At 41.6% G+C, this 14,531-nt stretch overlaps 1 protein-coding gene across 2 annotated transcripts in view; it reads left to right on the forward strand.

The window, feature by feature from the left end:
• LOC123932970 (putative adhesion G protein-coupled receptor E4P) overlaps nucleotides 1-14,531 on the forward strand; it is a 37,781-nt gene that overhangs the window by 22,424 nt on the left and 826 nt on the right. For both annotated transcript variants that reach the window (XM_045991768.1, XM_045991769.1), the window contains 5 exons: nucleotides 5,557-5,792; nucleotides 7,760-7,826; nucleotides 8,409-8,500; nucleotides 10,253-10,433; nucleotides 12,715-12,810. In XM_045991768.1, the coding sequence (XP_045847724.1) occupies nucleotides 5,557-5,792; nucleotides 7,760-7,826; nucleotides 8,409-8,500; nucleotides 10,253-10,433; nucleotides 12,715-12,810 (672 nt within the window). The remainder of the gene's footprint in view (nucleotides 1-5,556; nucleotides 5,793-7,759; nucleotides 7,827-8,408; nucleotides 8,501-10,252; nucleotides 10,434-12,714; nucleotides 12,811-14,531) is intronic.

Below are 14,531 nucleotides of genomic sequence, written 5' to 3' on the forward strand. Positions count from 1 at the left end.
TGGTTTATCTCCCTCTCTGATTTGCACCCCCCTCAGTTTTCCCTACCTTCCCTTATGGTCTTCCATGCTATCCTTATGTTCCACATATGAGTGAAACCATATGATAATTGTCTTTCTCTGCTTGATTTATTTCACTTAGCATAATCTCCTCCAGTTTCATCCATGTTACTATGAATGGTGGGTATTCATCCTTTCTGGTGGCTGAGTAATATTTCATTGTATATATGAGACTGACACGCTGTCTACTGCACTAACGAGGCACCTAATTTCATTGTATATATGGACTACATCTTCTTTATCTGTTCATCTGTTGAAGGGAAGTTTGGCTGTTGTGGACATTGCTGCTATGAACATTGGGGTACAGATGGCCCTTCTTTTCACTATATCTGTATCTTTGGGGTAAATATCCAGTAGTGCAATTGCCAGGTTGTAGAGTAGCTCTATTTTTAATTTTTTGAGGAACCTCCACACTGTTTTCCAAAGTGGCTGCACCAACTTGCATTCCCACCAACAGTGTAAGAGGGTTCCCCTTTCTCCACATCCTCTCCAACACTTGTTGTTTCCTGCCTTGTTAAACTTTGCCATTCTAACTGGTGTAAGATGGTATCTCAATATTTTTAAATTATTTTTATTAACATACAATGTATTATTCTTGATGTGGTTTTGATTTGAATTTCCTTGATGGTTAATGATGATGAACATTTTTTCATGTGTCTGCTGGCCATTTGTATGTCTTCATTACGGAAGTGTCTGTTCATGTCTTTTGCCCAATTTTTATTATATTATTTTTTAAATTTTATCTTATTTTTTCAGTGTTCCAAGATTCATTGCTTATGCACCACACCCAGTGCTCCATGCCCTCCTTAATACCCACAACCAGACTCGCCTCACCCCCAGTCCCCCTCCCCTCCAAAACCCTCTGTTTCTCAGAGTCCACCATCTCTCATGGTTCATCTCTCCCTCCAATTTCCCCCAATTCACTTTTCCTTTCCTTCTCCTAATGTCCTCCATGTTATTCCTTATGCTCCACAAATAAGTGAAACCATTTGATAATTTACTTTATCTGCTTGACTTATTTCACTCAGCATAATCACCTCTAGTCCCATCCATGTTGATACAAAAGTTCGGTATTCATCCTTTCTGATGGAGGCATAATACTCCATTGTGTATATGGATCATATCTTCTTTATCCATTCATCTGTTGAAGGACATCTTTGCTCTTTCCACAGTTTGGTGACTGTGGCCATTGCTGCTATGAACATTAGGGTACAGATGGCCCTTCTTTTCACTACATATGTATCTTTGGGGTAAATACCCAGCAGTGCAATTGCAGGGTTATAGGGAAGCTCTATTTTCAATTTCTTAAGGAATCTCCACACTGTTTTCCAAAGTGGCTGCACCAACTTGCATTCCCACCAACAATGTAAGAGGGTTCCCCTTTCTCCACATCCTCTCCTCTCCAATCCACATGTTGTTTTCTGTCTTGTTAATTTTGGCCATTCTAACTGGTGTGAGGTGGTATCTCAATGTGGTTTTGATTTGAATCTCCCTGATGGCTAGTGATGATGGACATTTTTTCATGTGTCTGTTAGCCATTTGTATGTCTTCATTGGAGAAGTGTCTGTTCATGTTTTCTGCCCATTTTTTGACATGATTATCTGTTTTTTGGGTGTTGAGTTTGAGAAGTTCTTCATAGACATTGGATATCAGCCCTTTGTCTATTGTGTCATTTGTGAATATCTTCTCCATTCTGTGGGTTGCCTCTTTGTTTTGTTGACTGTTTCCTTTGCTCTGCAGAAGCTTTTGATCTTGATGAAGTCCCAAAAGTTCATTTTCCCTTTTGTTTCCCTTGCCTTTGGAGTCATGTCTTGAAAGAGGTTGCTGTGGCTGATGTCGAAGAGGTTACTGCCTATGTTTTTTAGGATTTTGATGGATTTCTGTCTCACATTAAGGTCTTTCATCCATTTTGAGTTTATCTTTGTGTATGGTGTAAGAGAATGGTCCATTTTTATTCTTCTATATGTAGCTGTCCAATTTTCCCAGCACCATTTATTGAAGAGACTATCTTTTTCCATTGGATATTTTTCCCTGATTTGTCAAACATTAGTTGACTATAGAGTTGAGGGTCCATTTCTGGATTCCCTATTCTGTTCCATTGATCTATGTGTCTGTGTTTGTGCTAATACCATACTGTCTTGGTGATCACAGCTTTGTTTTAAATAGTTTTTATTTATTTTGAGAGAGAGAGAGTGATTGAGAGAGAGAGAGCAAGCAGGGAGAGGGGCAGAGAGAGTGGGAGAGAGAGAATCCCAAGAGACTCCCTGCTGAGCATGGAGCCTGACTTGGGGCTTGATCCCATAATCCTGAGTTCATGACCTGAGCCCAGACCAAGAGTTGGTTGCTCAACCAACTGAGTTACACTGTGTCCCAAGAGACTCTTTTTTTTTTTTTTAAAGATTTTATTTATTTGACAGACAGAGATGACAATTAGGCAGAAAGGCAGACAGAGAGAGAGGGGGAAGCAGGCTTCTTGCTGAGCAAAGAGCCCAATGCAGAGCTCAATCCCAGGACCCCGAGATCATGACCCGAGCCAAAGGCAGAGACCCAACCCACTGAACCACCCAGGCTTCCCAAGAGACTCTTAACTATAGAAAACAAACTGAAGGTTACTGGAGGGGAGGTGGGTGGGGTGATGTGGTAATTGGGTGATGGGCTTTAAGAAAGACACTTGATGTAATGAGCACTGGGTGTTATACACAACTGATGAATCACTAAATCCTACCCCTAAAACTAAAATACATTACATATTAACTAAATTAGATTTCAATTTAAAATTATTTATTTTTTTGTTTATGGTGTAAGAGAATGGTCCGGTTTCATTCTCTTTTTTTTTAATTTTTATTTTTTTTTCAGCGTAACAGTATTTTTTGTTTTTGCACGACACCCAGTACTCCATGCAATACATGCCTTCCCTATTACCCACCACCTGGTTCCCCCAACCTCCCACTCCCCACCCCTTCAAAACCCTCATTCTTCTGTATACAGATGTCCAATTTCCCCAGAACCATTTATTGAAGAGACTGTCTTTTTTTCCCATTGGATATTTTTTCCTGTTTTGTCAGAGATTATTTGACCATAAAGTTGAGAGTGCATGTCTGGGCTCTCTACTGTGTTCCATTGGTCTGTGTATCTGTTTTTGTGCCAGTACCATGCTGTCTAGGTGATCACAGCTTTGTAATAAAGCTTGAAATCAGGCAATGTGATGCCCAGCTTTGTTTTTCTTTTTCAACATTTCCTTGGAGATTCAGGGTCTTTTCTGGTTCCGTACAAATTTTAGGATAGTTTGTTCCAGCATTTTGAAAAATGCCTTTGGTATTTTGATTGGGATGGTGTTGAAAGTATAGATTGCTCTGGGCAGCATGGACATTTTAATGATGTTTATTTTTCTGATCCATAAACATGGAATGCTTTTCCATCTTAAAATTTTTATTATGTTATGTTAGTCCCATAAAGAATTAGAGTCAGCAGTGATGGTGTTAGGGGAAAAAGCAAGTTTCCATTTCAACTCTCCATCTGTAACTCTGAACAAAATGTGTACTTTTTGAGAAGCCATTTAGCAAGCCGACTGAGAGTCAGACTATTGGCATTAGGTAAGGTAAAAACAGTTCCTGTAATGTATAAACTCTAAAATGTCATTGATTGGGGTGCCTGGGTGGCTCAGTGGGTCAAAGCCTCTGCCTTCGGCTCAGGTCATGATCCCAGGTCCTGGGATCAAGCTCTGCATTGCGCTCTCTGCTCGACAGGGAGCCTGCTTCCCCCTCTCTCTCTGCCTGCCTCTCTACCTCCTTGTGATCTCTGTCTGTCAAATAAATAAAATCTTTTAAAAAAATAAAATATAATTGACTAAGCACAAGAGTTGTTAATTTCCCCCTTCTGTATCAGTAGAGGGTAGGCAAACAGGTTTGAAGGGTGTCTATCCTCCAACCTCAGGCTGATGGAAGCTCTTCTGTCTTGTATGTACAGCTTTCGAGGTCATCAAAAAGAGTCCTTTCCATTTTTGCCAGCTGACAAGAGAAAAGAACCTGGCAGAGTTCCATGAGGGAGGTTTATAAGGGCTGTCTTAAAAAATAGTACATATCACGTCCCTTCATGTTCTACTGGCTATAAATCCGTGAAGCGGTCCCACCGACAACAAGGGGAGCAGGGAGATGTAGTCTCTGCCTGGGAAGTTCCATCCTAGTGGCAAGTCTATAGTCTGGAAGCAAGGGTGGAGGAAGTTTTGAATTCTGGGTGGACAGTGGCTTTGCTACACTAATGATGTTAGCTTTTGTCTCCATTATGATCACAGTCATCATCATATCCAGGAAGAATTGGAACCAGATGTTTTCCAAAGCTCCTTTTAACCCTAAAAGACTATGATCTCACAGCCAGAAGGTTATGAAAGCACTATTCCCCCCCACCCCCAGCCCCCCAGGAGGCTGTACATTGCTATGGCTAAGAGTAAGTATAGGGTCTAGAGACAGTTTGGGTTTCAAATCCATTTTTAGTTTTTGCCAGCTATGTGATCTTGGATGAGAGTCTACCTTTTGGGACCCAGTTTCCTCATTAGGAAATGGACAGCGTTGGCAGAGTACGGTGTTGATGCTGATTCTGGCCTACCCTCTGTTTCTGTTTAAAAAAAAAAAAAAAACTCCGTTTTGTAAAACAGTCTGTTTTTGTTGTTCCTGTTGTCATTGTTGTTGTTGTTGTTTTTTAAATATTTTATTTATTTATTTGACAGAGAGAGAGGTCACAAGTAGGCAGAGAGGCAGGCAGAGAGAGAGGGAGAAACAGGCTCCCCACTGAGCAGAGAGCCCGATGCAGGGCTCGATCCCAGGACCCTGAGATCATGACCTAAGCCGAAGGCAGAGGCTTAAACCACTGAGCCACCCAGGCACCCCTGTTGTTGTTGTTTTATTGGAACCACAGTCACCAATGTCTGAGAGCTGGCTGTTTGTAAAACAGTCTGTTGTTGTTGTTGTTTTATTGGAACCACAGCCACCAATGTCTGAGAGCTGGCTGTCCCAGCTCAAGCAGAGAGCAAGTTCTCCCTTCCTCCACATAAATATTTTTTAGACCCTCAAATGGATTGATGATGTCCACCTCCAGTCTCCTGACTCAAATGCTAATTCGTAATTCCTGAAACACCCTCACAGACACACCCAGAAATGATGTTATACATGTTATCTGGGCATTCCTTAGCTTAGTCCCGTTGACACATAAAATTAAGCATCAAGGGCATCCAAAGAGCAAGGGCCATAGACTATTCATCTACCAGCACTGGTCTGTCATGGATCTGAGGACTATTCCCAGAACCTTCATTCCTCTGCATTACTGGAATGTTCCCTACATAGGGTAAGCATGGGGCCAGTGAAAGCTCCCCAAAACTGTGTGGTCCCCCCCAACAAAATGTCACAGGGGTTAGAATTGAAAATGCAGGCCAATATCCAGGAAATGCTAAGTGCTAAGGACATGATCAGGTACAGACCACACTTCTAACTCTTGTCTCCCCTCCAGGTGCTGTGCTCCATCATCGCTGGGGTGCTACACTACCTCTACCTGGCCTCCTTCACCTGGATGCTCCTTGAAGGGCTGCATCTCTTCCTTACTGTTAGGAATCTCAAGGTGGCCAACTACACCAGTGCAGGCAAATTCAAGAAGAAGTTCATGTACCCTTCAGGCTATGGGATTCCAGCTCTCATTGTGGCTGTGTCTGCAATAGTAGGGCCCCAAAACTATGGCTCACATACTCAGTAAGCATGCTCTGTGCCTTTCTGGTGGAAATGGTGTCCCTGACTGATACATGATCTAAAATCAAAAACATTTCAGTCCTTTTCCTGTTGTGAATTATACTTCAAAAACCAGTCCCGTTTTACATTTATTTATTTATTTTTATTGTGTACCAGTCCTGTTTTAAGCCAGAATTCTATTTGTCCTTAGAAATTCCTAGAGCAATGATTCTCAGCATCTTTGGGGTTGGATCCTTTTGAGACTTTTGGTAAAATCCAGGGCCCAGTTTCCCAAATAGGGATGTACCTTTCCGACAAATGTACTTACAATACAATTTGGAATACAACTTCAGGACATTAGGGACAAAAAAATACACACAGGAAATTCAGGGATGGAAGAGCTCACCTGTGGCCTCTGTGTTCTGGAAGATTCTAAAAGGGTATCCTGAAGAGCTTGAGATTCATCCCAAAATATAGAAAGTAACAACAATGGCAACAAATCTTGAAGGACTGGGATGTATCAGAAATAGTGCATATATTATGTCTCAATCTCCCCCTGATCCTGTGGGGTCAGCACTGTTCATCACCTCATACACAGGACATCTGGGTCTTAGTGCATCTAAGAAACTTTCCTAAGGTGTCAGCTAAAAAAAAATTAGTCAGAATTCCTCACTAAAGGAGTTGCTGCTGCACTAAAGAAGTTTGCAAAGCCCTGCAAAGTTAGTTGAGGACGTTAGTATTTTGGCAATGGAGTTTTGGTTAGAGAGTAGGCATGCATGTGCAAAAACAACATGATGAAGGTGTCTCTCTTGAAGAAGAAATGATGTCCTTTCTCCAGCCTAAACCCTATGTCCTGCCAGAACAATTTTGGAGATCTCATGGTAGCATATATCAGTGGTTGGCAAACTATCTATAAAGGGCCAAATGGTAACTGTTTTTGTCTCTGCGTCCATATGGTGTTTGTGGCAATTACTCAATATTGCCTTTGTTGTGGGAGTGCAGCCAACTCATAGATCATATATAAATGAATGGATGTGGCTATGTTTCAATAAAGCCTTATTTACAAAAACAAGGAGTGGACTGGATTTAGACTGTGTTAGTAACACCTGGAATAGAACTTAAGTGTGGGAGCTTTTCTGCTCACCGAGTGTGGGCAATTGCTTGTCACATTTCCTAGTTTTACGCTGCCAGGTCTTTGTTCAGAGTGATTTATACTATCTTTGCCAACATAGGGCATGACTTAATAAAAAGTATTTGAGCAACAGAGTACTTGGTACATGGAAAATACTTAGTGTTGGTAGGTTTTCTTGCTGTAGTTAAAGTATGGCTTTTATTATCTTTCTGATAACAATCATTATTTTGGGGTATAATTTATTGAGCCTTACCTGTTTGCCAAGAACCATACTCAAAAACTATGTATACATTATCTCATTTGATGTTTCCTACAAGATCTATATGAGGAAAGCTGCAAAAATCTCATGAAAGAAATCAAAGAAGATTCAAATAAATGGAGGGATAGTCCATGTTCATGGATAGGAAGATTCAATATTGTCAAGAAGTCAGTTCTTCCCAACTTGATCTATAGATTCAATGCATTTCCAATCATAATCCCCCAAAATTATTTTTTAGATAATGGTAATGGATTCTAATATTTATATAGAGAAGAAAAAGATCCTGAATAGCTAACACAATATTGAAAGAGAGGAACAAAGTCAGAGGACTGACCCTACCTGACTTCAAGACTTGACATATAGCCACCGTAATCATTTAATCTTTTCAATACTTCTGTTTGCCCTCACTTTACACTTGAGGGAATTGAGGCTTAGATTATACAGCTTGTGTCAGATGAGGACCCATGTCTGATTGCATCTAAAGTCTAGGTTCTGAACTGAATTGTTCTCTGCACTGGTTGGATCTTGCTACAGGAGTCTGAATTCAAGTTCTCTGCCTTCTGAGAAATAGGCAGCTCATGCATACCCCTCTCTCAACAGCTGCTGGCTCAAGCTGGATAAAAAGTTCATCTGGAGTTTCATGGGACCAGTGGCAGTCATTATCTTGGTGAGTAACTAGGGATAGTTATTTACGGGTCTGCCTGCCCTGAGTTGGCCAAGCATGGAGTGTGTGTTTTTTTCTGTTAAAATGGAAATGAAGTGAAGGTAAGAAAATACAGCCTAATATGATTGACTCCTCTTCCTTGAAATACTGTCATCATGTCTTTCCCTTGCTCCCTTATAGATTACTTGTTGCTTTGATATGACTCTGCTGGGTATTCCAAAAATCCCATGTTTGTTCACTCAACAAACATTTACCAAGTATCTCCTCTGCACAGAGTTCCATATTCTCCTGTTTGCCAACAACTTCCTGATCACATCCATTGTCCTGGTATAGATATGAATAGTAATCTTTCACTTTCAATGTGTTTTGATTTGAATGATATATTATATAGACATCCTAGTCAAGTACCAAGTGTCACAGGTCATATACACACAATGTGCTGTATAAAAGACCAGAGCATGTGTGCATAGCATGCTATGAAGCCTGTATCTTTCAGGAAAAGATATTTAGGTCCACCTCAAATTGGGTTGCATGACATGGCCTCAAAATAAAATTCCAAGTCAATATCTCATTCTGTGGCCACAGATAAACTTGGTGTTGTACTTCCAAATTCTGTGGATTTTGAGAAGCAAACTTTCCTCTCTCAATAAAGAAGTTTCTACCATTCAGGACACCAGGTAAGAAGGTCCCAGAATCAGGGGCACCTGGGTGGCTCGGTGGGTTAAAGCCTCTGCCTTTGGCTCAGGTCATGATCCCGGGGTCCTGGGATTGAGCCCCATGTCTGGCTCTCTGCTCCTCGGAGAGCCTGCTTCCTCCTCTCTCTGTCTGCCTCCCTGCCTACCTATGATCTCTCTCTCTCTCTCTCTGTCAAATAAATAAATAAAATAACCAGGTGGTGGGTACTAGGGAGGGCACGTACTGCATGGAGCACTGGGTGTGATGCCAAAACAATGAACACTGTTATGCTGTAAATAAACAAATAAAAAAATTTAAATTAAAAAATAAAAAAGAAGGTCCAGAATCAGTGGTATCCACAGATTCTCCTACAGGACTACATTTCTTTCTGCCTGGGAAAGAAAAACCTATACATGAAAAAGCATTTCATGGTTGGATATCCGTGGTATGGGATAAAGTGTGTATGAGGTGCAACTTCTAGAAGTAAAAACTATAATTTTCCGGTAGCTTAGTGTACTCCTTGATCTCTTTATTCAACAAATATTCATTGGGTGGCATTTGTGTAGCAAATACTTTGTATAGCATAATCTTCATATGAAATTCATGCCAGAGTATTGACATTATCCTCTCTCCTCCACCCCATGAATCCACCCACTTCTGGGTACTCCAGAATCCTTGGTTGTAGGCACCCAGTTCTTACTGTGTTGATCTAAATGATTAAAAATAATGGTAAGAACAACTAACATTAACTAGGAACTTGGTAGATGTTGGGAATTTACCAATATTCTTTCCTTTTTTTATTGTGTTATGTTAGTCACAATAAAATACATCATTAGTTTTTTTTTCAGTATTTAAATTTATTTATTTTTTCAGCGTAACAGTATTCATTGTTTTTGCACAACACCCAGTGCTCCATGCAATACGTGCCCTCCTTAATACCCTGGTAGTGGGTATTAAGGAGGGCACGTATTGCATGGACCAATATTCTGTCACTGAACGCTCATAACTCCAATCTATGTGGTGGGCACAACTACCATCCCCCCATTGATAAGAGAAACAAGTGCTTATTTTTCCCAGGAGTGGGCAAAAACCTTACACTGCTGATGAATCATGTGGACAAAGCTTGAAGGAATATCTTTCCAATTTCAACCCCGGCTTTGATCTCATCTACTTGTCAGACCAACCTAACATCTCTTTGCCTTAGTGTTTTCAGTCTTGGAGGGTCACAGCTCACCCTTCTTGGCATTTCTTCATTCCTCTACATGTGTCGAATGAATGCAGGATCACGCTCCTGTGTGCATGTGCACATGTGTGTGTCCATGCACACACACACACACATTCACACACGTCATCTCTCCTAGACAGTTGCCACGAACAACCCCATTCTGTTTTATAAAACACAATTTTCATTTGAAGAAACACAACAGCATGTTCTATTCTAAAGTCATGATATCATCATCAACACAATTTCAATACAAATTTCTAGAAGGCACTTCCACACACCTCCCAATAGAACCAGGTAAAAAAGACTTGCAGATAAATCACTTCCAAGAATAGGAGAAAGCATTATTCTCAGAAACATCCATTGAAAACATGGGTTCTGCCTCATCTTTGAGTCATATGACTTTGCCTAAGTCACTTACACACAGGAGGTTCCTGTGAAGTTTAAATCAGGTAATATGTGCAGAGCATTTAGCACAGTGCCAAACACATAGTGATGAGTGATACTTATTACTGCTCTGGTTCCTTTTCAGAGTCATGACATTTAAAGCCATTGCTCAGCTATTTATCCTGGGCTGTTCTTGGGGCCTTGGCTTTTTTATGATTGAAGAGGTTGGGAAGGTGATTGGATCAGTCGTTGCATACACGTTCACCATCATCAATGTCCTGCAGGGTGTTTTGCTCTTTGTGGTACACTGTCTCCTTAACCGCCAGGTAAGGCTAATTATTTTGTCTCCCACCAGCCAGCTCCCAAACTCATTGAATGGCCATTCACATTCTCACCCTTCTCTGACCTTTCATATTTGTATTTGGGGTTGCCTTCATTCTGAAAGGAAGCTTTAAATGATGACATGGTATGCTATATGCTCTGAGTTAGCATTGGCCTAACCTTCACATTCCAACCTATATCTTAAGAGAGTGCTTCTGTCAGTGGAGACGACATATCAATATACCATAGACTGCAGGGCTTGGGCAACAGATATTTCTCTTACAATTCTAGAGGATGGACGTCTGAGTTCAGGGCGCCTGTGCAGTTGAGTTCTGGTGAGATCTCTGTTCTTTTTTGCAGATGGCCACCTTCTTGACCCTTACAGGGGAGAGAGAAGGAGAGAGAGCTTTTCTGTTTCTTCTTATCAGGACACTAATCCTATTGGACACTTATCCTTCTTATCAGGACACTAATCCTATAGGATGGTCCTATTCAGGGCTCTACCCTTATGACCTCATTTAATCTTAATCCTTTATAGAAAGGATCATCATATCTTCAAATGCAGTCATACTGGGATTTAGGGCTTTAACATGTGAATTTTGGAGGCAACTGGTTGGCTCAGTGGGTTAAGCCTCTGCCTTTGGCTCAGGTCATGATCTCAGGGTCCTAGGATCAAGCCCTACATCAGGATCTCTGCTCAACAGGGAGCCTGCTTCCCCATCTTCCTCTGCCTGCCTCTCTGCCTACTTGTGATCTCTCTCTCTGTGTCAAATAAATAAATAAAATCTTTTTAAAAATGTGAATTTTGAGGAGACATAGTTCAGTCCATAGCAAAGCATGTATCAGTCAGCATAAGGGAGGTTATGCTGCAGTAACTTATAGCCACCACCCCCTAATTTCAGTGGTTTTAACAATACAGGTTATTTCTTGCTCATGCTACATAGCCATGGCTTGATCTACAGTGTCTTTACTCTGGGATGCAGGTTGAAGGGCAGCCCTTATTTAGAACACTGGTATTCTCATGGCAAAGGTAAAGGAAATCTTGGCAAAGAGCTTAATTAGCTCTCTTTCATTGGGTGGAGCAAGTTCCTTGGCCATGTCTGAGTTCACCAGAAAGAGGATACATAAGCCTTTTATAGGGAAGTGCCCTTTAGGGAAGGGTACTAGAATATTTGGCATAATATGCCAAAAACAGAGAGACTGTACCTCCGATGTCAGGTTATCCACTGAGTAGGTGGCTGTGTGAGCTTGGCCAGTCTTCGTATCCTCTCTGAGGTTCAATCTTCTCACCTAAGTACATGACAACATCTGCCTCACAGGGCTGAGATTGAAAGAGATATTGCAATATGAATCTCCAAGCATAGTCCTTGGCACACATTAAATTTTTGTGAGGGTCATCATTATATTTTTCGTCCACTTAGAAGATTGGAAACAGTTCTCCCCCTTTGCTATTGAGCAGAACTACCAGCAATTATGATGCTGGTGTCAAAAAGACCATCATAACACTTCATTAATTTCTCTTTCATCTTCTACTGCCTTCTTAATGCTTGGTACTCCTCATGCCCAGAAATGAAGTACAACTTAAGGGCCTTGGCGAGATAATGTTGAATATTAAATATTTAAATATCTGTTTTAAAGCATTTTAAGCAAGTTTCAGGAAGGAATCCATGCAATCACAGGGAGTGGTTCAGCATGTGGTTAGTGTCCAGGCTCCGGTGTGAGAATGATGAGGTGCTGAGTGCTGCCTGAATGACCTTGAACAAGTCCACACTTCCAACAGTGTCTGCTTCTTTACCTTTCATTGGGAGTACGAGAAGATCCTTTGTCATTTGGTTTATGCAAGGATGAATTGATACATTGTGGATAAAAAAGTGTATTGAAGGTTGCTGGTGTTCAATTAATGGCGACCTCTGTCATAATCACCACCACGACCATCACCTGCATTGTCTTTGTCATCATTGACCGTCATCCCTTCCATGATCACCACCATCATCTTCACCATCCTCCTCCTCCTCATTGTCAGGATCATCATCACCACCACCACTCTGTAGACTCTACAGAAACTTTGTGATGCCTGACACTTAGTAAATACCTTTTCTACAATGAGGAAGTTGAATTTTAGAAGGAGCCAAGGAGAGGATGTCCAAGACTATACAGGAAAACAATGAGGGGGTAGTCATGGGGCCCCACAAATGGGGCTTGGCATGTATATCTTTAGCATCCTATTCAGGGTCCTTTCTTCCCTAAGCTAGCTCCTGACATGACACAAACCTCTGTATTCCTCAGGTACGAATGGAATACAAGAAGTGGTTTAGTGGGATCTGGAAAGGGGTTGAAACTGAAAGCACTGAAGTAATACGCTCTACGACCCAAACCAGAATGGTAAGACCAGCTTCTCTGCAATGTCATATACTGGCTGAACCTAACTTCTTCTACTGCCACGAGTTTCCTGGTCCCTTGATCTGAAAGAAAAGAGAAATTACATTACTTCCTCCATTATGCTGGTGGTTTCTAGTTTTTGAGCCCAAAACTAGTAGAACTCTTTTCTTTTGTCTTTCTTTTTCCGTTCCTTCCCTTCCCTTTCTTTCCTTTCTCTTCCTTTCCTGATGTTCTGGTAGGGGTGTCTGAGAATAAGCCCCCAAACACGAATTATGCACTATTTTACAAAGTGATGTGGGCTGTGAAAAAATACAGAACAGTGAAGAGAAATCAGGACTCATGAGGTGGGTGAGTTTGGTTTCCAGTAAGGTGGCCACAGTGACAGTCTTTTACTGTCTATCACCACCTTCTATTTAATTCTCTGTATGTTGTGCCTCTCTGTGTGATATTTCTCTTACTCTGAAAAATATGACAGTGTTTACCTTTGGTCAATCTCTGCCCCCATGTAAGTTTCAGAGCTGTGGTTACTATCATTTTCCTTCTACCTAGAGCAATGCCTGGCCCACAAAAGATGCTCACTTGTTGAGTGTCTAAGGTCCTTGTTTATTGATGAGGACACAGACTGGGCAAGTCCACACGATTGGCCTGAAGCTACTCAGCTGGGTATAAGGGTTCAGACTCAAGTCTGTTTTCCTCTGAAAGTTGGCAGTGTTCCTTGATTGTCACCAGAGTTGTTTGTCACTCCAGATTATCAAAAGCTTTTGGGGGGCGCCTGGGTGGCTCAGTGGATTAAGCCACTGCCTTCGGCTCAGGTCATGATCTCAGGGTCCTAAGATCGAGCCCCACATCGGGCTCTCTGCTCCGCGGGGAGCCTGCTTCCTCCTCTCTCTCTGCCTGCCTCTCTGCCTACTTGTGATCTCTCTCTCTCTGTCAAATAAATAAATAAAATCTTTAAAAAAAAAAAAAAAAAGCTTTTGGGACCAACTTCTTGGGACATGCACTTTCAGACCAAAGACAATTATGTTTACTGGTTGCTGAATGTGTCTTAAGAGTATATGCCACTGGTTCACTCCTCGGCTGAAATCACCAGTAGTCAAAGGATATGTCAGTCTAAACTGTGAAAAGGAACTGTCCCAACACATGCTGCCTCCAAAAACAAGTCTCATAGTGGAATCCATTGCATGGGTTCTGGTTCACCAGATTTGAGTTTGAATCTTGGTTCTTTCAGGTTCCAGCTGGTAGATGCTGGGCAAGTAGCTTAACCCCCTGCACCTCAATCTGCTCATCACTGAAATGTCAGATTGAGGGAAAAAACAATGTACATGAAAGCACTTTGCTCACTCTGAACCATGTCAACACTACTTGTATGAACACCACATTATCAAGTGTCATAGAAGGCCCCAAACAGTAATCATATCCCCTTACTTTGGACACACTTTACTTCTAAAAAGCACATACTCAGGGGGGTCGCCTGGGTGACTCAGTGGGTTAAAGCCTCTGCCTTCAGCTCAGGTCATGATCTCAGGGTCCTGGGATCAAGCCCCACATTGGGCTCTCTGCTCAGCGGGGAGCCTGCTCCCCCCACCGCCCTGCTCTCTCTCTGCCTTTCTGCCTACTTGTGATCTCTGTCTGTCAAATAAATAAATAAAATCTTAAAAAAAAATAAAAAGCACATACTCAGGCCACCTAGGTGGCTCAGCTGGTGAAGCATCCCACTCCTGGTT

Source organism: Meles meles, chromosome 20 (genome assembly GCF_922984935.1).
Source record: "Meles meles chromosome 20, mMelMel3.1 paternal haplotype, whole genome shotgun sequence".
Lineage (NCBI taxonomy): Eukaryota > Metazoa > Chordata > Mammalia > Carnivora > Mustelidae > Meles > Meles meles.